The sequence below is a fragment of the Daphnia magna genome, linkage group LG8, assembly GCF_020631705.1.
Source record: "Daphnia magna isolate NIES linkage group LG8, ASM2063170v1.1, whole genome shotgun sequence".
NCBI classification, from domain to species: domain Eukaryota; kingdom Metazoa; phylum Arthropoda; class Branchiopoda; order Diplostraca; family Daphniidae; genus Daphnia; species Daphnia magna.
The window spans coordinates 3,212,470-3,233,126 of NC_059189.1; the positions used below are offsets into that span (position 1 = coordinate 3,212,470).

The window sequence follows — 20,657 nt, forward strand, 5'->3', positions numbered from 1 at the left end:
GGATAATTTTGTTTAATGAATCTAATACCGACTTTTTCAAAATAAAATTAAAGCAATTTGGATAGTGCCGATAAAAGTTCCAGACGGCGTTGCCAAAAGGAAAAGATAATTTTGGGAACAAAATGAATTTCAAAACTAACTTGGACTTTTGATTGGCTTTTAACGCTCGTGATAGCAAGTGAATTTGATAAGGAAATATCAGATTATACGAAAAATGCTAAATCAATCATGCAACTAGGCGATCCGCGGGTTACCCGCGTCTTTGCAAACCGGGGCCGAGCGTTACGTGCAACTCAACAATCAAAAAGCAAAACACGAAAGGGGATAGCTACTTTTTGTTTTCTTTGTCTACTAGAGGAATTTACAACCAGTTTAGGCCGGACACAATGAGGAAGTTGTTTTTCTTCTTTCTTGCAACAATATCGGAAAGCGTCGCCCAAAAACATTACGATGGGTAACACAAGCACTTTCTTTTTTTAAAAAGAATTTCAATGAAAGCAATTTTTCCCGGTTCAAAAAGGTATCAGCTGTTTGAGTTAAATGCCAAAGACAAGGTATCGTTAGAAGTTTTGGCTAAACTGCAAAATGAAAAGAGTGACGTATACGATTTTTGGACTGAACCACGCATCGCTAACCGCCCTATGGACATCATGGTCCCTCCAGCATTTACTGCAAAATTTTGTCGAATTAATGCAAACCTCCGATATCGATTATAAAGTCAAAATTGCTGATGTAGAAAGGTGTTGTTGAAAATTATCATTAGAAAGAATCAAATGTGACATTAGTCTTTAAATAAAATTATAGCATGATGGAAGCAAAACGAAAAGCCAAGCCCGTTATCCATGGCGAATCCGGAACTCGCTCTGGAGCTCCCCGCGTTTCGCTCAACTGGGAATCGTATTTTGACCTCCCTGTTGTAAGTCGGTCAACGTAAATTAAAGATTGCAATTTGAAGTTACTGTTTATGATTTAGATTGAGGAATTTCTCGCGGAATTGGCTACTAAACATCCCAATTTGATGACTACATCGTTGGTTGGACAAAGCTACGAGGGCAACAACATGAACTTGGTTAAGATTTCAACGGGTGGATCCGGCAAAAAGGCCATTTTCATAGATGGAGGTAACGTCGCCAAGTGTCGATAGACGTTGAAAATCCAATCAATTTTCTGTGGTTTAATTGGATAGGTTTCCATGCAAGAGAATGGATTTCTCCGTCTTTCGTCACTTGGGTCATCCGCGAACTGGTCGAAAACTACGCCGCCCACCCTCAATACGTAGACAATATTGACTGGTGGGTAAAAATGCAATTCAAAATTGACTTTCGCATTAAAACTCCAAAATTGGTTTGCTCCAAATGTACAGGTACATTATGCCTGTTGTTAACCCCGATGGGTACCGTTACACCTTCGCTGTAAATGGGGTAAACTGGGAACAAGTTACATCATTTACATTTTAGATCAGTTAATCACTGTTCTTTGTCAATTTACAGGATCGCCTGTGGCGTAAAAATCGCAGGCCTATTGTTGGAAGTGACTGCATCGGCACTGGTAAATCATTCACGCCAATAGCTTTTAATAAAACATTTACGCTTAAACCATCCATACTTAAATTTTTATTGCTGAAGATTTGAATAGGAACTTTGATTTCCATTGGGACGAAGGAGGTAGCTCCGATTGGCCCTGCGCTCCAATCTACAATGGCGGTACTGCTTTCAGCGAAATCGAATCAAGAGTCGTTCGCGACACTATTTTGGGCATTGCCAATCAAACTGCGGTCTACCTGACGTTCCATTCTTACGGCCAGTATTGGCTCACCCCTTGGGCCTATACTACGAATTTACCCTCAAACTACGATCAGCTTGTAATGCAATTTAAAAAAATTAAACTGATACCAATTAGTCAGTGCTTTAAATGCAGTACAATTTGGCTGTTCGAGTTGTCGATAAACTCACTGCCGTCAACGGAACCCAATACACAATCGGATCCCCTACCAACGATCTTTGTAAGTCTTGCATCTTAGTTCTGAAACTGTATGAAACTTAATATTTTTGAAATATTTTAAGACCTTCCATTCCGGTCTTAGTGCTGATTGGGCAATGGGAGTAGCCGGAATTCCATATGCCTACATTATCGAGATGCGAGACACTGGAAAAAACGCTTTCGAGTTGCCTCCAGAGTAAGTAAAAAAAGGGGGGGATATTTCGATCCTAATATTTCCCGTCCAGCAACGTGTGCGAGAACAGTAGCTTCTGCTGTGTTACATGTCTTGACGTAAAATTGAAATCATCATCGGTGGGTTTGCTGGATGGCGAAAATTAGGGGTTGAATGGTCCTATACCCTGATGTTCCAAAATTCACAAGTTACAAATATTCAAATTGTCTTTTTAGTCAAATCATCGCCAATAACTTGGAGATGTGGGAGGCCATTAAGGTGATTACTGAGGACGTGATTGCTATGGCGGTGTGAAAGTGATGATAAAACGCTTCACAGCAAACCTTAATTCTAACGTTAATTGAAAACTTGGTACCCAACCTTTCAATCTAAAAAAGCCATTTGGGTAAATTGCCGATAAAAATATCTGGCGGCGTTACCCAAAGAAAAATCATGTTTAAAAAGTAATTTTAGGTGGGCAAAAAGAGGCATGAAATGGACTTCAAAATTAACCTACTTCACTTTGGATTGGCTTTGGGACGCGCGATAGCAGTTCGATTTGATAAGGATTATACCCCAAGTGTTAAATAAATCATGCAAGCCAACAATCAAAATTGATAATACGATAAGAAACGCTACTTTTAGTTGTCTGTTTTTCTGCGACGACCGTTTACAATTATTCTAGTGCGGACACAATGAGGGCATTGTTTTTCTTCTTTCTTGCGACGATATCGGCAATCGCTGCCCAGAAACATTACGATGGGTAATACAAGTTTTATTTTATTTTTTTAAGATTTTCAATGAAAGCAATTGTTCCTGTTCAAAAAGATATCAGGTGTTTGAGGTAAATGCCAAAGACAAGGTATCGTTAGAAGTCTTGACTAAACTGCAAAATGAAAGGAGTGACGTCTACGATTTTTGGACTGAGCCCCGCAACGCTAACCGCCCTATCGACATTATGGTCCCTCCAGCATTTATAAAAAATTTTGTCGACTTGATGCAAGCCTTCGATATTGATTATAAAGTCAAAATTGCTGATGTTGAAAGGTACCGGTAAAAAGTCAAGTGAAGTCTCAATGTGACATTTAAAACTGTGATTTTAGAATTATTGAAGCAAACCGGAAGGAAAGAGACTCCGTTGTTCGTAAAAAACTCCGTTCTCGCTCTGGTGCTCCTCGCTATTCACTCAACTGGGAATCGTATTCTGACCTTCCTGTTGTAAGTACTTGTTAAGGCAAGAAAAAGGATTGGCACTTTAAAATTACTGTTTACGCTTTAGATTGAAGAATTTCTTACTGAGTTAGCTGCTTTATATCCCCAACTTGATGACTACATCGGTGGTTGGACAAAGCTACGAAGGCAACAACATGAACTTGGTTAAAATTTCAACAGGTGGATCCGGCAAAAAGGCAATCTTCATAGATGGAGGTAACGTCGTCAAGTGTCGACAGACGTTGAAAAATCCAATCAAATTTTTAAATGTTTTCATTGGATAGGTTTCCATGCTAGAGAATGGATTTCTCCGTCTTTCGTCACTTGGGTCATCCGCGAACTGGTCGAAAACTACGCCGCCCACCCTCAATACGTTGACAATATTGACTGGTACCTCAATAAAATTTTTAACAAATTTACTCGCTCATGAAAGTAAACAATTGTTTGCTTCTAATGTACAGGTATATTATGCCTGTTGTTAACCCCGATGGCTATCGTTACACCTTCGCTGCAAATGGGGTAAAATGGGTTACATCATTTACATTTTCATCAAATAGTTGTGATTCTTTTTTAAAAATCTAGGACCGTTTGTGGCGTAAAAATCGAAGGCCAAATGATGGCAGCGCCTGCATTGGCACGGGTAAATACATATCAATATCGAAAGGTTTTGCAAAACGTGTACGCTAAAACTAACCGTGTTTCAATTTAAAATTCCTGAAGATATGAATAGGAACTTTGATTTCCATTGGGACGAAGGAGGTAGCTCTGATTTGCCTTGTGCCGAAACCTACAACGGAGGTGCTGCTTTCAGTGAAATCGAATCAAGAATCATCCGCGACACCATTCTGGGGATTGCCAATCAAACTATGGTCTACCTGACGGTCCACTCTTACGGCCAGTATTGGCTCACCCCATGGGGCTACACAGCAGATTTACCCTCAAACTACGACCAGCTTGTAATGCAATTTTTTCAAAAACTAAAACTAAAACTAAAACAATTTAATTGGAATTGTTTAAATGCAGTACGATTTGGCTGTTCGGGCTGTCGACAAGCTCACCGCCGTCTACGGAACTCAATACACAATAGGATCATCTACCAACGTTCTTTGTAAGTTTGTCATCAATAATGCAGAAATAAAAATGTACTGAAAATAAATATTTCCGAAATTCGATAGACGTCAATACCGGACCTAGTGATGACTGGGCAATGGGAGGAGCCGGAATTCCATATGCCTATACTCTTGAGTTGCGAGACACTGGAAAATACGGTTTCGAGTTGCCTGCAGAGTAAGTCGTTAAGCGATGTTCGATTCTATTTTTCTTACCATTCAGTAAAGTGGGCGAGAAAGCGATTTCCACTTTCTCAATTACTAACTTAAAATGTGTATCATAATCACTAGTTGCTGAATGGGGAAAATTAGAGCTGAATATCCCTGTAACCTAACGTTCTACGCATAAGTTACAAATATTCAATATGTGTTATAGACAAATCATCCCCAATAATCTGGAGACGTGGGAGGCCATTAAGGTGGTTGCAGAGGATGTAATGGCCATGTAAGCCACGACATGGAACACTAATGCCCAGCATATCACGGGAAAAAAATATATACTTCAACATACAATAGAATGTTAAAAATCATCTACTGTATTAAGTCTTCTTTTTTTCCCGATCTGTTGATACTTTTGTCGATTGTCGTGAGATAAGAAAACAAAATTTAGACGCACGGTTAGAACCAAAAAAACAGAATGTGTTATCGTTAAAACAATAGTTGTGTGACCCGGATCACAATTCTTTAAGGCAAATATTGGAAATAAAACAGTAAAAAAAGAAAAGAAAAAGAAGATAAAGTTCTTTGATAGAACAACACGACGAGGTCCGAAAGTACAAAGAACGTTAGTGACAAGCGCAGTCAAGTAAAACGATTAACACGCTGAGAAAAATAGTCAAGTGAGCCTGTGTGCGATTTCAAAACATTCTTGATCTCGACAAGGTGACAACAGTTTCGGTGTTTCGAACAAAAAGAAAAATCCGTGATGAGATTGCTTTTTGCGTTGGCGTTTTTCATTGCGTCGGCGTTGGCCACGCAAAGACGTTACGATGGGTAAGCAAAAGAATATTTAAAAAATCCGACTGCAACTTGAAATTCAATACTTTGCTGTCTGCATGTTACAGATACCAAGTCTACCAAGTGAAAGCCAAAGACAGGGTTTCTTTTGATGTTTTGGTGAAGCTCTACAATGAGAGAAGCGATGTTTACGATTTCTGGACAGAGCCTCGTTATGTTGACTTTACGACCGACGTCATGGTCCCTCCCGCTTTCACGAAAACGTTCGTCGATGTGTTGGAGGCTTTCAACATGGAATATCACATAAAAATAGACGACGTTCAACAGTAAGAGAAATAAATAAGCACGCATTTTTCAAAGATTTCTAATAACTATTTGTTGATGAAGAGAAATTGAATTAAGTCGACTTGACATTGCCCCACCTCTTGCACCCAAAAAAGCTCTTCAGAGATCCCCTGGTACACCAAGATATTCACTTGATTGGACTTCATATTCCGATTTACCAGCCGTATGTTAAAAATTCCACTTAATTTACCAGTTTTAGCCGATGGGACAAGGCACAACTCAAACATTTTTCACTGTACGCCATGCAGATTTATGAATTTGTTAACGAAATAGCTGCCACTTACCCCAATTTGGTAACCGTCACAAGTACTGGACTAAAGTTACTTGGGTAACGATATGCCAATACTCAAAATCTCGACAGGAGGAAGCGGGAAAAACGCCATTTTTGCCGAGGGTGGTAAGTATGCGGCAAACCTTCCATCAGAGATTTTGTTTCCATTCGCCTAAAGACCTAAAACAAATAAATAGGAATTCACGCTCGTGAGTGGATTTCACCGGCTTTCGTTACATGGCTTATTCGTGAATTGGTAGAAAATTATGCAGCACACCCACAATATGTAGACAACATCGACTGGTTCGTTAAATAACTATTAAATTAAAATACAGCGTAACAATCCCCCACCACGCACTATTTATGCAGGTACATTATGCCCGTCCTCAATCCAGATGGCTACACCTACACATTCTCACCTACAGGGGTTGGGCTTACAATTTATATTCGTTCTGCGTCACCTTGATCACAAAGCCCTTTTTTCATTTTTTTTTAGGATCGATTGTGGCGAAAAAATCGTGCTCCCAACTCAGGTGTCTGCGTTGGAACCGATTTAAATCGTAAGCATTGTTCGTAATCAACTAGTTGGAGATTGGGTTATTGTAAAAAAAAAAATACAGGTAACTTTGACTACTACTGGAACACTGGTGGAAGTACTTCGATCGAATGTGGCGAGACTTATCACGGGGGTGCAGCTTTCAGCCAAGTAGAAGCCCGAAATGTTCGTGACGCAATGCTGAGTGTTGCAAATCAAACCAAAGTTTATTTCTCCTTCCACTCGTATGGACAATACTGGCTGACTCCATGGGGCTATACTTCTGCGCTACCAGATGATTATCAAGACTTGGTTTGTTAATTTTTGAAGTCAAACGTTTAATGGAAACCCACACATTTTTTCCCTAATTAAATGCAGTACGACTTGGCTCAAAGTGCAGTTGACAAACTAACGGCTGTCGAGGGAACTCCCTATACAATTGGAACGTCAACTAACCTTTTAGGTATTTGTTCTCATGAAATGGCAGCAATTATGCAAAAAGTTTTGCATAATTTTTTTCAATTTTACAGGTCTCGCTTCTGGCTGCAGTGACGACTGGGCAAAGGTAGTGATAAAATTTTCTCAGTATTAATGGCTGTAATATCAAAATGATTGGTTACCAAAAAGGGTGGAGCTGGAATTAAATATTCGTACACTGTTGAAATGCGTGATACAGGAAGGTTTGGATTCCAGCTACCCGCAGAGTAAGTGCAACAAATACTGCAATTTTTAAGTGTAGGTTTTCGTGATTATCTGGCTAACAACACGTTTTTTTTTTCTTGTGAAAGTCAAATCTTGGCAAATAACTTGGAAGTCTGGGAAGGTGTTAAAGTAGTGGCAGAAGCTGTAATGCTAATGTAAACGACAACTATCTCTGCATCACCCACGAGGATCAATTAAAAACGTTCGTAAACCGAATCCAGTTCAAGAGTAACGGTATACACTGAATTCTGCCATTTGAAAAAGGAATTGAAAAAAAAATAAAAGTTGTGGTTTACCAAGTTTTGCAGACGACTTGTCTACTCTTAATTTCACAAATTGCACCGATGCTTATTCTTGTAGGATTCCTCTTTCCGAGTAAATGTAACTAAGCTTTGAAGTCGCCAAATGCGCACACTTTTAGATCTGCAGACACAACCACGCGGTCGCCAATGACTCACCCTCCACCCATCTACAAAGCCAGTTACACAACTCTTCTGGCTCTTTTTCATAGGAATCAGAAAGTTTATATTCTCGACAGGTGTCATGGTATCACTTATGTCAACTATTTTCCAAATATCAGTTTCCAAAACGAAACGATTTGCACGGTATTGATTAGACAATTGAATATGAGGGGTACAGTCCACAACTTGCTTGTGGGAAAGGCGCGCTTCATATGGTAGGTGACTCGGTGGATTATAACCATTGCAGGGTTGCAATTGTAGCCATCGGCAATTATGAGTCATTTCGACTAGGAATAGGAAACCTTTCCGGTTTATTATCATTTACTCATTTTTTTTAATAGTTTTATATTTATTTTTAAAATAAAATTTGAATTTGATACATTTCAAATGAATGGAGGGCCAGAAGGGGTTTGTTTTTCCGGTTTTTTTATGGTTAGCCAATAAAGATCATAAAATGCATTTCGACGAGGCAGGAAAAATTTACAGATCTAATCACCTCTTTTTCTATTTTTTCTTTTTCACTGGAATAGGAAGCAATCGACTATTGTAATGACAACACAAACGTCAATTATACCAAACTGATTTGGCAACATAGCCGGGGTATTTGGTGTTTTGATTACACAGACAGTGGGCGACGAAGCTCACGTCAGATTCACATTTTAGAAATTTTTTGTGTCGTAGTACGATTATCCCAATGCCCACGATGTCAAAGGTAAAAAAGTTACCCAGGGATTTAAACTATCGTATCCTACTTTAATAATACGGTGTTTTTGACGTTTCTCAAATCCAGTCGGGTTCAATGTCACCATTGGAAGATCAAGACAAGCTGCTGGATGAAGCTTTAAGTGTAGTCAAAGTACAGGCTTTGCAAATGAAACGTTGTCTGGATAAACGCAAACTTATGGATGCCCTCAAACATGCATCAACTATGCTTGGAGAACTAAGAACTTCTCTTCTCTCACCTAAATCATACTATGAACTTTGTATTGATATATTTCCCTTAAATCACAAAATATGAATTACAGTATTGATTTCTGCTTTCAGACATGGCAATTTGTGATGAGCTCCAACATTTGGAAATGTATTTACTTGATGAATTTCAGAATGGACGTAAGGTGGCAGATTTATATGAACTTGTTCAGTATGCTGGGAACATCATTCCACGTCTGTAAGGAGAAAGTAGAAAATCACATTAATGGAGGATTTTTAAATTTATTTTTAATTTTCAGGTATCTCTTAGTTACTGTTGGAGTTGTATACATTAAAACCAACGAGCAGTCAAGGCGTGATATTCTTAGAGATCTAGTAGAAATGTGTCGTGGAGTTCAACACCCATTGAGAGGTCTTTTTCTTCGGAACTATCTCCTACAGTGTACAAGGAACTTGCTTCCAGATCTTGCAGAGAATGACCCTTTAGCCACCGAGTCCTATGGCAATGTAAGAATCTGCCTTTTCATAGTAGAACTACATCAATTCTAACAAATTATATTAAAATTCATAGGTGAGAGATGCAGTTGATTTTATTCAACTCAATTTTTCCGAAATGAATAAACTTTGGGTCCGTATGGCTTACCAAGGCCATTCAAGAGATAAAGAACGACGAGAACGAGAACGTCAAGAATTAAGGTTTGAGTCGTAACGTTTTTGTTTGTCACCAGCTACTAATGTTTCTCAAAGGTTGCTAGTTGGAACGAACCTCGTACGCCTAGCCCAGTTGGACAGTGTTGATGTTGAACTTTACAAGAAGGTTCTTATAATTCGGTTACCAACATCATTTTAATACCTATCGTAAAATCTTGTCTAAATTGGTTACAGGTTGTTTTACCTGGCATCCTTGAACAAGTTGTAAGCTGCCGCGATGCACTAGCACAAGAATATCTAATGGAGTGCATTATTCAGGTCCGTATAAAATTGCAATATTTTACTCAAATTAGTATTTACAACTCGATTCCAAAATAGGTCTTTCCGGATGAAGTTCATCTCGATACGCTTCACACGTATTTGAAGGCTTGCGCTGAGTTGCATACTGATGTCAAAGTTCACGTAATTCTTGTCGCATTAGTCGAACGTTTGGCTGCTTATGGACAAAGGCAACAAGCTCTTGGCCAACCACCTATTCCTCCTCATATCCCCCTGTTCGACATCTTCTCCGACCAAATTGGAAATATAGCTCAAGTGAGAGACAACTTATTGTTTTGTTAAAAGGTTTAAAATAACATCTTTTATTGCTTTTCTGATCATTAGGCGCGTCCGGAAATGCCATCGGAAAACTTGGTTTCTTTGCAAGTCTCTCTAATAAGCCTTGCCTTCCGTTGTTATCCCGAAAAAATTAATTTGGTTGACAAAGTATTAGAATCTACATTGGTCGCTCTCGACAAAATTGCAGTAGAAAAGTATGTTGTCGTCTCTGCTTTTCTGGCTTCTTTTCATAACACTTGTTTTAACACAGGGTTGATTTTGATTCTGCTCTGGGTAAAGAGCTCAACCGCTTGCTGCGAATGCCCATTAGTCATTACAACAGCTTGGTCACGCTGCTACAGTTGCCACATTTCGGCCAAGTCCTACAGAGACTTGATTTCAATGGAAGAAAATCAGTTGCTCTTCATTTGGTCAACAACGCTCTCGATAACGAAACCTACATTACAACGCAAGAACATGTATGTATTTTACTCGTTTGACATGACACATGGGCTGCTGATACCATTGTTTCTCTATAGGTTGATGCTGTTCTAAACATGCTTGCACCATTGATATGCGACCAGCCGGATCAGGTTTTAACTGGTCAAGACGCGGAAGATTTTGCAGAAGAACAGAACTTGATGGCACGCATGATCCATTTATTAGCCGCAGAAGATACAGACCTCGATCAGCAGTATCGCATGCTCACATCAGCTAGAAAGCAATTTGGAGCAGGGGGAGCTAGACGCATTCCTTTTACCCTCCCACCATTAATTTACGAGGCTTTCAAATTGGCTAGGAAGTATTTCGATGTTCGACAAGAGGTTTGTTCTATTTATCTCAACTAATATTGGTTTTAAACCTTAAGTGCATAACATTGTTTTGAAGGATGAACTATGGGAGAAAAAATGTGAAAAAATCTTCACCTTCTGTCATCAATGCATTGCTGCTCTAGTTAAAGCTGAATTGGCCGAATTGCCTCTAAGACTTTTCCTCCAAGGAGCCCTCGCCGCTTCCCAAATTATTTTCGGAACTCATGAAACTTTAGCTTATGAATTTATATCACAGGTTTGAATAATGAAATGTAGTGGAATCGCCTGCTGGCTTTACAATAATATTTTACAGGCATTCACCCTCTACGAAGAAGAAATATCAGACAGCAAAGCCCAGTTTGCTGCTTTAACACTGATGGCCGCTTCGTTAGAAAAACTGGATTGTTTTAGTGAAGAAAACTCGGCACCTGTGCGTTCCAAATGTGCTCTGCTTGCATCAGCCCTCCTGCGGAAACCAGATCAGTGTCGAGCTTTGATTCTCGTGTCTAATCTTTTCTGGTCATCCACTACGAAAGAACTGGAAGGCAAACCTGTATGACATACTTCCTATAGCATTCGTTTTGTGCTTTCTATAATGTCTTTTCGTATTATCAGATGCGTGATGGGAAAAAAGTATTGGAATGTTTACGGAAGGCTGGAAAAGTAGCCACCGAATGCTTGGATCCTGGCGTGCAAGCTCAGTTGATTGTGGAACTGGTCAACGTATACGTCCATTTCTTTCATCAGGGAAACCAGCACGTAAGATCATATATATTTTCAACATAGGATTATAACCTAAATATTTCTCTTCCCTTCAAGATAACTGTTACCCACATCAATGAGCTGATTAGTAAAGTTCGACAGGATTTGCTGCCACAGTTAGAAAATTCTGACGAAAAAGAACTCATCGAAAGACATTTGGGAGCTAGTTGTGAGATGTTGAGGCACCGACGGGACAACCCATCTACTACCAGCGACACGCCCTCGTATCAAGGAATCATACTAGACTGAAAAATATAAATTTCCTCTATATAAAAAAAAACTTCCGTTGAAATTTCCACCTGTTACCGAAAAGAATTTATGAATTTTTCCCTTTATTCTCTATGTTTCTCCTTAATTTTCTAAAACCCACATCGTTCATTTTCGTGCGCTAGATGTCCTTAAGTCTCAACAGTGCACGTGGTTTGCTGGTTACTGTTTAGTCTTCTAGTGTTGAATACGTTCCCCGCTCCATTAGTGTGGCTTTTTCATTTATCCTTGATACTTCAGTCTCGCAGTGAAATGGTAAATACAAGAAGAAAAAGCCATGCCTTACAAAGTGATGAATCTGGATCACAAGTTGCAGAACAGTCTGATTCATCAACTACAAGCACCACAAGAAGAAGCACGAGACGTTCAGTCGGAAATGTACCATCAACCCCTGCCGAAATTCCAACGCCTACCCGGAGATCCCGACGTCTGTCAAATTCTTCGGTAGAATCAGCCAACAACGATACACCCAGGCCAGCTGCACGTCGTTCTACTAGGAATAAACCTGCTGGAAGTGATCATGACGCAAGCGATGTTGAATTAGTTGTTATAAAAAGGCGTAAGTTGGTGGAAGGTGTAGACACACTGATACCGATCAGTGAAGAGAAGACAGATGAGCATGCCAATCCTGCAAAAGGAAAGGGAAACCATATTTTGGTTGAACTTGATGAGGAGAAAGAAGATGAAATCAGCCAGAAACCAGAAATTATTGATGTCCAGGGTAATGAAATTCAACCAAAATTGTCACCAGCAAAGTCAGTTGAAACACAAAATGTAAAATCTCTCCCGAAAGTTTGAAACTGCTAGATCACCAGTTAAAACTGACATCCTTAAATCTCCAGTTAAAATAGGAAAAAGTGAATGCACTGTAAAAACAGAAGATGTTGGTAATCTTGAAAGCCAAGTAGTGAATGAAAAAGTGACTCGAGATGTTCAAAGCACTGAGAAAAGAGATGAAGATGTTCAAAGAGCTGAGAAAAGAGATGAAGATGTTCAAAGAGCTGAGGATGTTGACAGCACTGAGAAAAGAGTTGAAGATGTTGACAGCACTGAGAAAAGAATTGAAGATCTTGAAAGCATTAAGGAAGTGATTGAAGCAAAGGAAGTTGATCCAATCATGGAGAAAATGGATGAAATTGATAAAAGCATAGGAAAGTGTGAAATCACTGTCCCTAAAATCATTGTTGATGTTTCTAAAGAAAACTTGCATTCCAATGAGGAACACAACCAAGAAAATTTCTTCACTCCAGTATCAACTCCAACCAATTTAGAAGATACAGCAGATGCAATGAAACAAGCTGAAAAAATTGATTGTATATCAAATGACAACCAGCAAGCAGTAAAACAAACTGATGAAACAGAGGTTGCAACAGCAGAAAATCACATGGAGCAGGGACAAGAAGAAAACAAATCTATAAAACCAAGCCCACTTGAGGAGACAAATGTAATTCAAACAGATGATTCACCTGTAAAGTCTGATGTTGAGAAACCTCGCACCTTATTTGGAGTACCGATAAGCAATATCACAGTTAATAAAACACTAATGCTGAAAAAATCTGGTAAGTGGACTAAATTTCAACTTCTTTTGTGGTCCGGATTATTTACATAGTTTTTCCGCAGGAAAAAGAAACCCAATTGAACGAAAAATTCGACCAACAAAAAAGAAGGTTGAACCTACTAAAGAGAGTCTTCCATGTGGTGCTGACATAATGCGCAACATACCAAGAGGAAAATCTAAATCTGGTCGGGAATGGAAAGAACCAAAATCCAAGTAGGTCTTGCTCTGTGGCTGTGTACAAGAACATGCAGAAAGCACTACTAAATTGTTCCATTTTCCTTGCAGTCCTCGGTATTTGTACCAAGACAAAGGCTTGAAAATGCCTTTTGAAAAAATCACTCAGTTGAGACAAGAGCGTCAACGGGTGAAAGAATTAGAAAATCGTATGAAGGAAGAAGAACGAGCTCGTCGAGCTGAAATCACCCGCCGTCGCGAGATTAATAAGAAGCGCGAAGAAGAAAATGCGCGTCGCGGAGAAGTTGTGCAAGTGGTAAGCTTCATTTATTTGAAAACTTTGTGAGTAAGTTTTATAGTTTCGATCATTTCAGATTCGGAATACAAACAAAATCAAGAGGATGAAGAAAAAGCAACTGAAGTTGATCCAGAAGCGTGATACAACTAAAGTGGTGTAGACATTTGTTAGTTGCACTAAGTTATCTACTTCTTGACCACGAATAAAAAAGACTACCATCGTTGCTACTGTCTTAATTACTAAAGGAGCAGACAAAGTAAATTTTTTGTGCTCCAAATTTTCCGTTTCGGCAGTTTTGAAAAAATGTTTATGCTTATCGAGGGTCTCAACTTGACGTTATGAGAACGTTTTCTTAGTTAATATAGAGATTAAGAAAATAATACTGTGCTTATGCTTGAGATTATGTATTTGAGATTCAAATCAGTTAAATCCAAGTAAATGCTACTTCCGTGAGATTAAGGGAAACGAATTGAGAACTTTTTAATATTCATCATTTCCTTCACCCTCGCCTTCGACGGAATCCATGCCAACCTCCTCGTAATCCTTCTCAAGAGCAGCAAGATCTTCACGGGCCTCGGAAAACTCTCCTTCCTCCATGCCTTCACCGACGTACCAGTGAACGAAAGCACGCTTGGCGTACATCAGATCAAACTTGTGATCCAGACGGGCCCAAGCTTCAGCGATGGCAGTGGTATTAGACAACATGCAGACGGCACGCGAAACTTTAGCCAAGTCACCACCGGGAACAACAGTTGGGGGTTGGTAGTTGATGCCGACCTTTAAAAGAGACAAATTTAAACTTTGTAAAAATTAATATAAATATAATTTCTACCTTGAAACCAGTTGGACACCAGTCGACGAACTGGATAGTACGCTTAGTCTTAATGGTGGCAATTGCAGCATTGACATCTTTAGGGACAACGTCACCACGGTACAACATGCAGCAAGCCATATACTTGCCATGGCGAGGGTCGCATTTGACCATCTGGTTAGCTGGTTCGAAACAAGCGTTGGTAATTTCTCCAACGGTCAATTGTTCGTGGTAGGCTTTTTCGGCGGAAATGACAGGGGCGTAGGTGACCAACGGGAAGTGGATGCGGGGGTAGGGGACCAAATTGGTCTGGAATTCAGTCAAATCTACGTTCAAAGCGCCATCGAAACGAAGGGAGGCAGTAATAGAGGAAACGATCTGGCCAATCAAGCGGTTCAAGTTGGTGTAGGTCGGGCGTTCGATATCCAAGTTGCGACGGCAGATGTCATAGATAGCTTCATTGTCTACCATGAAAGCACAGTCAGAGTGTTCCAAGGTGGTATGGGTGGTCAAAATGGAGTTGTAAGGTTCAACAACAGCAGTGGAGACTTGCGGGGCTGGGTAAATGGCGAACTCCAACTTGGATTTCTTGCCGTAGTCAACTGAGAGACGTTCCATAAGCAGGGAGGTGAAACCCGAGCCAGTGCCTCCACCGAAAGAGTGGAAAATGAGGAATCCCTGAAGACCAGTGCATTGATCGGAGAGCTTGCGGACACGGTCCAACACCAGATCAACGATTTCCTTGCCAATAGTGTAGTGGCCACGGGCATAGTTATTAGCGGCATCTTCCTTGCCAGTAATCAGCTGCTCAGGGTGAAACAGGGATCTGTAAGTGCCAGTGCGAACCTCATCAACGACGGTTGGTTCCAAGTCGACAAAGACAGCACGAGGGACGTGCTTGCCAGAACCTGCATTTACAAAAAAATTACAAATTCCATCCTAAAAAATTTGTCTTGTTAATCATACCTGTTTCAGAGAAGAAGGTGTTGAAAGAGTCGTCACCACCTCCAACTGACTTATCAGATGGCATTTGGCCATCAGGCTGGATTCTGAAAATTTAGTAACTAAATTAGCATTCTTACAAATTTAATAATGGTAACAAAAATGAAATTAAGCTATTTGGACTTATTAACTATTCAATTTTAAAAATAGTTACCCATGTTCAAGGCAATACAACTCTATAATAAAGAGAAATAAATATATCAGTTACAGAGTTCTTCAGCAGCAACATTAAATTACGTTAACTTACCCCAGCAGGCGTTTCCGATCTGGACTCCGGCTTGACCGACATGGATTGAGATACATTCACGCTAAATAAGAAACATCGATTAGTTAACAACACAGTTTAACAATCAAAGAGTGCATAAATAACTCGGGTGACTCAATCAAATGAACAAATTTTGATTTAGGAAGTTTTAGGGCGAGGCATCGGCTGCCATTTTGTTTAGTAAACGCCGGCTGACTTTTGACAGCTGGAGCATGACAGCCTTAGAAAAATTGCAATAATCAAAAAAATAGAATTCGTTTGATAACGCACCATTTTGTTTAATTTGATGAGTTTCAACAATAATCAGCAAGTTAAAATAGGTTGGGAAAATTCGGCTTCCACAGAGCGACGTAGTTATGAAGTCCTCTATAGAGTGAACAATGCCCCACTTGAATCTAGAGGGCTGGTACTTATACCAATCCTAGAGCGGCTCGCCGGCTAGCTTAGCCAAAGCAAACCATCGAGACGGTTGCTCCACAGACTGTACACGACGAGTCTGCCTTTTTATCGACCAATCAGGAGACGGCATCCGCCTATCGTTTCGCTGCCTTTTTTCTTCCCGCGTTGACTTTTTGTTAACGGACTTTTGTATTGATCGCGTTTACTGCATTGCAGCAGAAAGACTCTACAGTAAGTATTTAATACGATTTTAGTGTTCAAGCTGTGTTTTTAACTCAGTTTTAGCTTGAGGATTTGTAATTTTCAGATAAATACTGTATTATATCAAGATAGCAAGCCAGCATTTCTCAGTCCAACTTTGGAAAGTCAGCAGTTGGGTCCTAACGACCTACAAACCTTATACAATAGCATGACAGTTCAGTTGAGGAAAGACTCGTGTAGAACGAAAACTTTCCAGTATGAGGCGTGGTGATGCGTCACTGGCTTGATGGCCGACGGGTTTTAGGGGAGGATATCACCCTTACCTTTTAAGGCTCGATGTATAATCACCACAGGTACTACCATACCTGCTGCATTCAACAAAACTTCCATTGCAATATGCTTGATTACCATTGGAGCATTGGCTTTTTCAGCTGCATAATAACAACAGGAAAGGGTAGGTTCATGTGTGGCACTAAATTGGCTGCAGGAAACAGATGGACAAACAGCATATGTTATTTAAGTTGTATTTTCAAGCTAACATTGTTTGTCACAATCAAAATAATTTGATGCAGTTTTTAAAATAGCCTGTCCCATACTATCGTTTGGATCCAGAAACTGTTTCGTGAATTCTCTCAAGGCAATGCAAACCCGTCGTTCCTTAATATCACGTCGGAGCACGCAATGTAACCATTGATAACGAGCAGAACCATAAATAACAACCAAAGATCTTGCCGGTTGAGGAATCCTCACACAAATATCAGGAATGTCTTCTGCTTTGGGTAGCTCAACATCAACTTCTTGCAAATTATATTTATCATCGCCCCCATGATACTTCGTCATCGTAAGAAAGCTGTCGCCGGCTAAATTGAGGGTTACGATACGCTCGCCCCTACAATGAAACGTAAAGCAATTTTTGTTTACAACGAACACAAATAAAAAGTTAAGTTACAAAATGATTTACCAAACCCAACAGTCATCTATATGTGGCTCAATGGAAGCACCCCTTCCTGGATCATATTCCAAACTGCATTGTTCAATTGTGTGATAATCTTTCAAAAGAGGAACACTTTGAATCCTTTCATGAAACAACCGGGAAAAGCTAGGAACTCCTTTAAAACTACCAAGTTGAAGTTTCCTCTTCTTAAAATTTGTTTTAGGTCCAAAATTCTATTTTTATAGTAACATTTTGTTGTTGATTTCACATTGGACTAGAGGGGAAGGATGCAAGTACCTGCTTTCGTCTTCCACTAACAGAAGATTCCCATGGAATGGAATCAAATGAATTCATGAGCTCAGTCATTTCCTTTTCAGTAAAAAATTCAGGCTGAAAATGCAAATACAGGAAATAAGAAAAAATAGTCCACTAAATAGTCAACAACAATGATTGTACTTGAATGTAAATCCCAGGAAATGCTATTGCTTCTCCACTGTGATTTGGATGTTCAGTTGGATCATAATCCCATCCTGGCCAAGCTAAATTACACAAGGGGCAATAAATGTATGAAGGAATCCCCTGGAAAAGATAGTGATTGGGTTATATGGTATAGATTCCAGTACAAAAACTTTCAACAGAAAAATGCTACATACTTGCTCTTTAAGTGAATCCGCTGTAAAAATATCATCCTTAAACGGCAGCAGATTTAATTCTCGTTCACACAATAAACAAGAGCGGTAACCCTTGCAACCACATGGACGTGGTTTGCCCGACATAATTAAAAAGCTTTTTTCGTTCAACAATTTGTCAACAAACTGTCAGTGCACATGGTTCGACAATTGTCTGCTATTCAACGTCATGACCACCGGCAACAAATGGTTGACGAAACTGTGAACATATTCTAATGTCATTGAATTTTGTATTCAGATATGAAAATATTCATTTATTATTCTAGAAAGAAGTTTCAAACATTAATCTTATTGAATTTCAGAGAAAATAGATACAGCGTTTCAAGTGGCGTAAGGTCCGCACACACCCAAGAAGATCGCAGCGCCACCGCTGCCGTTGTTGGTGCTGTGCTATTAGATAAACTTGATAACTGTCATCGTTTTGATTTTGATTTTTACCAACTCCAAAACTTTAAACCTGCTCTTTACAAGATTATTCCCTAGTAATGTCAGCGGAATCAATTAAAAATCCAGGCGGGGTATTACTTACGTTATTTTTCTTTACTTTGCATATTATACGTAGCTTTGAAAGACGATTCCTATAAAACAACTCATTCGTTTCTCGAAAATAGTTCACAAACCCAGAAATGCCCGGATATGTCGGATTCGCCAATCTTCCTAACCAAGTTCACAGAAAATCAGTTAAAAAAGGATTTGAGTTTACCCTAATGGTTGTCGGTAAGTGATCTTGTCATATTAAAACTAGTATATGTTAGAACTTTCAACAGGCTGATCTGAACTTCTCAGGAGAAACTGGCCTTGGAAAGTCAACTTTAGTCAATAGCCTGTTCTTGACTGACCTTTATCCTGAACGCAATATTCCATCAGCTGGAGGTTTGTCTTCATTTGGTCATAGAGTTATTAAGTACATGTCACCCAATAAATTTTTATAGAACGCACAAAGCAGACGGTTAAAATTGATGCTTCTACTGTGGAAATTGAAGAAAGAGGGGTCAAACTTCGCCTTACTGTAGTAGATACACCTGGATTTGGAGATGCCATTGATAACACAGATTGGTAAATTTCAATATGACATGTTATATAAAATTTGAATCTTGCTATTTGATTTTTAATTCCATCCTATCTTTACCAGCTTTAGATCAATAATTCAATATATTGATGACCAATTTGAGCGCTTCCTTCGTGATGAGAGTGGGTTAAACCGTCGAAACATAGTCGATAACCGGGTTCATTGCTGCTTCTACTTTATTTCTCCATATGGCCATGGGTACAGCTGCGTTGACTCCGTAGCATGTCGAAAATTCTTTATGTGGTAATTAATTTCTAGGTTGAAACCGCTTGACACACAATTCATGAAAATGCTGCATCATAAAGTCAACATCGTGCCTGTAATCGCCAAAGCCGATATGCTTACCAAGAAAGAAATTGCTAGATTGAAGAAGAGGGTAAAATTTGTCCCATATTGTGATGTGATCATAACCCTCTTACGCAATTTGTTGTAGGTTATGGAAGAAATTGAAGCAAACGGAATTCGTATTTATCCGCTACCTGATTGCGATTCAGATGAAGACGAAGACTACAAAGAGCAAGTTCGTCAGCTTAAAGATGCGGTACCATTCGCTGTCTGTGGAGCCAACACATTGATAGAAGTCAAAGGCAGAAAAGTCCGTGGACGACAGTATCCATGGGGGGTAGTTGAAGTTGAAAATCCCGAACACTGCGATTTCATAAAACTTCGAACGATGCTAATGTAACTAGAACTAACATTACTCTCACCTGCATGTTGAACTGATATTGTTTTATTTCATTTCACAGTCAACAATTGCAGGATCTCCAGGAAGTCACCCAAGATGTACACTACGAGAATTATCGATCAGAGCGTCTTGCTAAAGGTGTAGTAGCAGGAAATCGAAAAACTGCTGGACCAACCAATTCTACCACACCGTCAGCTGCTCCAGAGCAAATCAATGAGAAAGAAAAAATACTGCAGGTTAGGAACTACTTTGCATTAAAACAGGCTTTGGTAACTTTAAGTTTTTCGATTGATTTGGTAAAATTTTTTTCTCCTAGGAAAAAGAAGCCGAGCTGCGTCGCATGCAGCAGATGTTGGCACAAATGCAAGCTCAAATGCAACAGCAGCAACCTCAATAGCATGAAGAAGACCAGGAGGGATAGCAATTTTCTATGGTTCATTATCCCACGAGAATTTTTTTTTCTCTACGTTTTTGACTGTTCATTTTCTTTGATTACCCTTTCGCTATCCTTGGCACTCATACCTTCCGATACGACGTCTTAAGTTTCTGCAAACATTTTCAATCCAAGTGCCAACATTTTAAATAATACCATGCTTTTTTTCTGGTCACTACAGTGATTATTTTCCTTCCTTGCCTGCATTTGATTTTTTCTTCTATGTGCGGTTTGAAGCCAAGATGCGTATCTATAATTCTACGCCGAATTTCTCCTTAGTATCTCAATACTGGTTGCAGTATTCAATATACAATTTTTTAAAGATTCAATTTGGTGTTTTGTCTTGAATATTTTTTATACGTAGGCGTTTTTAAAT

The 20,657-nt window shown here is 39.4% G+C and overlaps 7 protein-coding genes and 2 long non-coding RNA genes across 9 annotated transcripts; 6 read left to right on the forward strand and 3 right to left on the reverse strand.

The window, feature by feature from the left end:
- Window positions 1-111: 111 nt before the first annotated feature.
- LOC116928865 (carboxypeptidase B) lies at window positions 112-2,847 on the forward strand. Its single transcript, XM_045178357.1, has 11 exons — window positions 112-454; window positions 521-740; window positions 805-916; window positions 974-1,121; window positions 1,187-1,292; window positions 1,364-1,421; window positions 1,491-1,548; window positions 1,626-1,861; window positions 1,918-2,002; window positions 2,064-2,176; window positions 2,389-2,847. The coding sequence occupies exons 2-10, from the start codon at window positions 586-588 to the stop codon at window positions 2,081-2,083; spliced, it is 978 nt and encodes a 325-aa protein (XP_045034292.1). The 5' UTR covers window positions 112-454; window positions 521-585; the 3' UTR covers window positions 2,084-2,176; window positions 2,389-2,847.
- On the forward strand, window positions 2,848-4,051 carry LOC123475332 (carboxypeptidase A4-like). The gene is made up of 7 exons (XM_045177929.1): window positions 2,848-2,915; window positions 2,981-3,199; window positions 3,256-3,370; window positions 3,457-3,580; window positions 3,649-3,754; window positions 3,826-3,883; window positions 3,947-4,051. Exons 1-7 carry the CDS (start codon window positions 2,848-2,850, stop codon window positions 4,049-4,051), a joined length of 795 nt encoding a protein of 264 aa, XP_045033864.1.
- LOC116928863 (vacuolar protein sorting-associated protein 35) lies at window positions 3,929-12,041 on the forward strand. The gene is given in 28 exon segments (XM_045178358.1): window positions 3,929-4,004; window positions 4,085-4,320; window positions 4,388-4,472; window positions 4,540-4,651; window positions 5,538-5,756; window positions 5,818-5,938; window positions 6,024-6,092; window positions 6,094-6,172; window positions 6,244-6,349; window positions 6,416-6,473; window positions 6,543-6,606; window positions 6,667-6,893; window positions 6,960-7,044; window positions 7,112-7,146; window positions 8,535-8,727; window positions 8,789-8,912; window positions 8,974-9,181; window positions 9,246-9,370; window positions 9,422-9,491; window positions 9,560-9,643; window positions 9,704-9,919; window positions 9,989-10,137; window positions 10,194-10,401; window positions 10,462-10,746; window positions 10,811-10,990; window positions 11,048-11,287; window positions 11,350-11,493; window positions 11,554-12,041. Coding segments are annotated over 27 exon segments (3,912 nt in total). The 5' UTR covers window positions 3,929-4,004; window positions 4,085-4,086; the 3' UTR covers window positions 11,746-12,041.
- Window positions 4,540-7,950, reverse strand: LOC123475534. Its single transcript, XR_006650784.1, has 2 exons — window positions 7,580-7,950; window positions 4,540-6,226 (listed from the first exon to the last, which is right to left on the reverse strand). It is a non-coding gene; the product is annotated as an uncharacterized LOC123475534 (long non-coding RNA).
- LOC116928841 (golgin subfamily A member 6-like protein 22) lies at window positions 12,016-14,016 on the forward strand. The gene is given in 5 exon segments (XM_032935966.2): window positions 12,016-12,559; window positions 12,561-13,322; window positions 13,384-13,534; window positions 13,607-13,811; window positions 13,870-14,016. Coding segments are annotated over 5 exon segments (1,746 nt in total). The 3' UTR covers window positions 13,954-14,016.
- A 165-nt stretch (window positions 14,017-14,181) lies between these two features.
- Window positions 14,182-16,292, reverse strand: LOC116928846 (tubulin alpha-1 chain). The gene is made up of 6 exons (XM_032935977.2): window positions 16,142-16,292; window positions 15,854-15,914; window positions 15,761-15,782; window positions 15,571-15,653; window positions 14,626-15,512; window positions 14,182-14,570 (listed from the first exon to the last, which is right to left on the reverse strand). The coding sequence occupies exons 1-6, from the start codon at window positions 16,142-16,144 to the stop codon at window positions 14,274-14,276; spliced, it is 1,353 nt and encodes a 450-aa protein (XP_032791868.1). The 5' UTR covers window positions 16,145-16,292; the 3' UTR covers window positions 14,182-14,273.
- A 127-nt stretch (window positions 16,293-16,419) lies between these two features.
- On the forward strand, window positions 16,420-17,427 carry LOC123475535. Its single transcript, XR_006650785.1, has 2 exons — window positions 16,420-16,824; window positions 16,903-17,427. It is a non-coding gene; the product is annotated as an uncharacterized LOC123475535 (long non-coding RNA).
- LOC116928857 (alpha-ketoglutarate-dependent dioxygenase alkB homolog 4) lies at window positions 16,982-18,334 on the reverse strand. The gene is made up of 5 exons (XM_032935999.2): window positions 18,059-18,334; window positions 17,862-17,984; window positions 17,703-17,795; window positions 17,433-17,638; window positions 16,982-17,360 (listed from the first exon to the last, which is right to left on the reverse strand). Exons 1-5 carry the CDS (start codon window positions 18,179-18,181, stop codon window positions 17,006-17,008), a joined length of 900 nt encoding a protein of 299 aa, XP_032791890.1. The 5' UTR covers window positions 18,182-18,334; the 3' UTR covers window positions 16,982-17,005.
- A 116-nt stretch (window positions 18,335-18,450) lies between these two features.
- On the forward strand, window positions 18,451-20,610 carry LOC116928854 (septin-1). The gene is made up of 9 exons (XM_032935995.2): window positions 18,451-18,612; window positions 18,706-18,811; window positions 18,881-18,967; window positions 19,027-19,150; window positions 19,227-19,361; window positions 19,422-19,539; window positions 19,597-19,844; window positions 19,910-20,084; window positions 20,165-20,610. The coding sequence occupies exons 1-9, from the start codon at window positions 18,580-18,582 to the stop codon at window positions 20,243-20,245; spliced, it is 1,107 nt and encodes a 368-aa protein (XP_032791886.1). The 5' UTR covers window positions 18,451-18,579; the 3' UTR covers window positions 20,246-20,610.
- The last annotated feature ends 47 nt before the right edge of the window (window positions 20,611-20,657 follow it).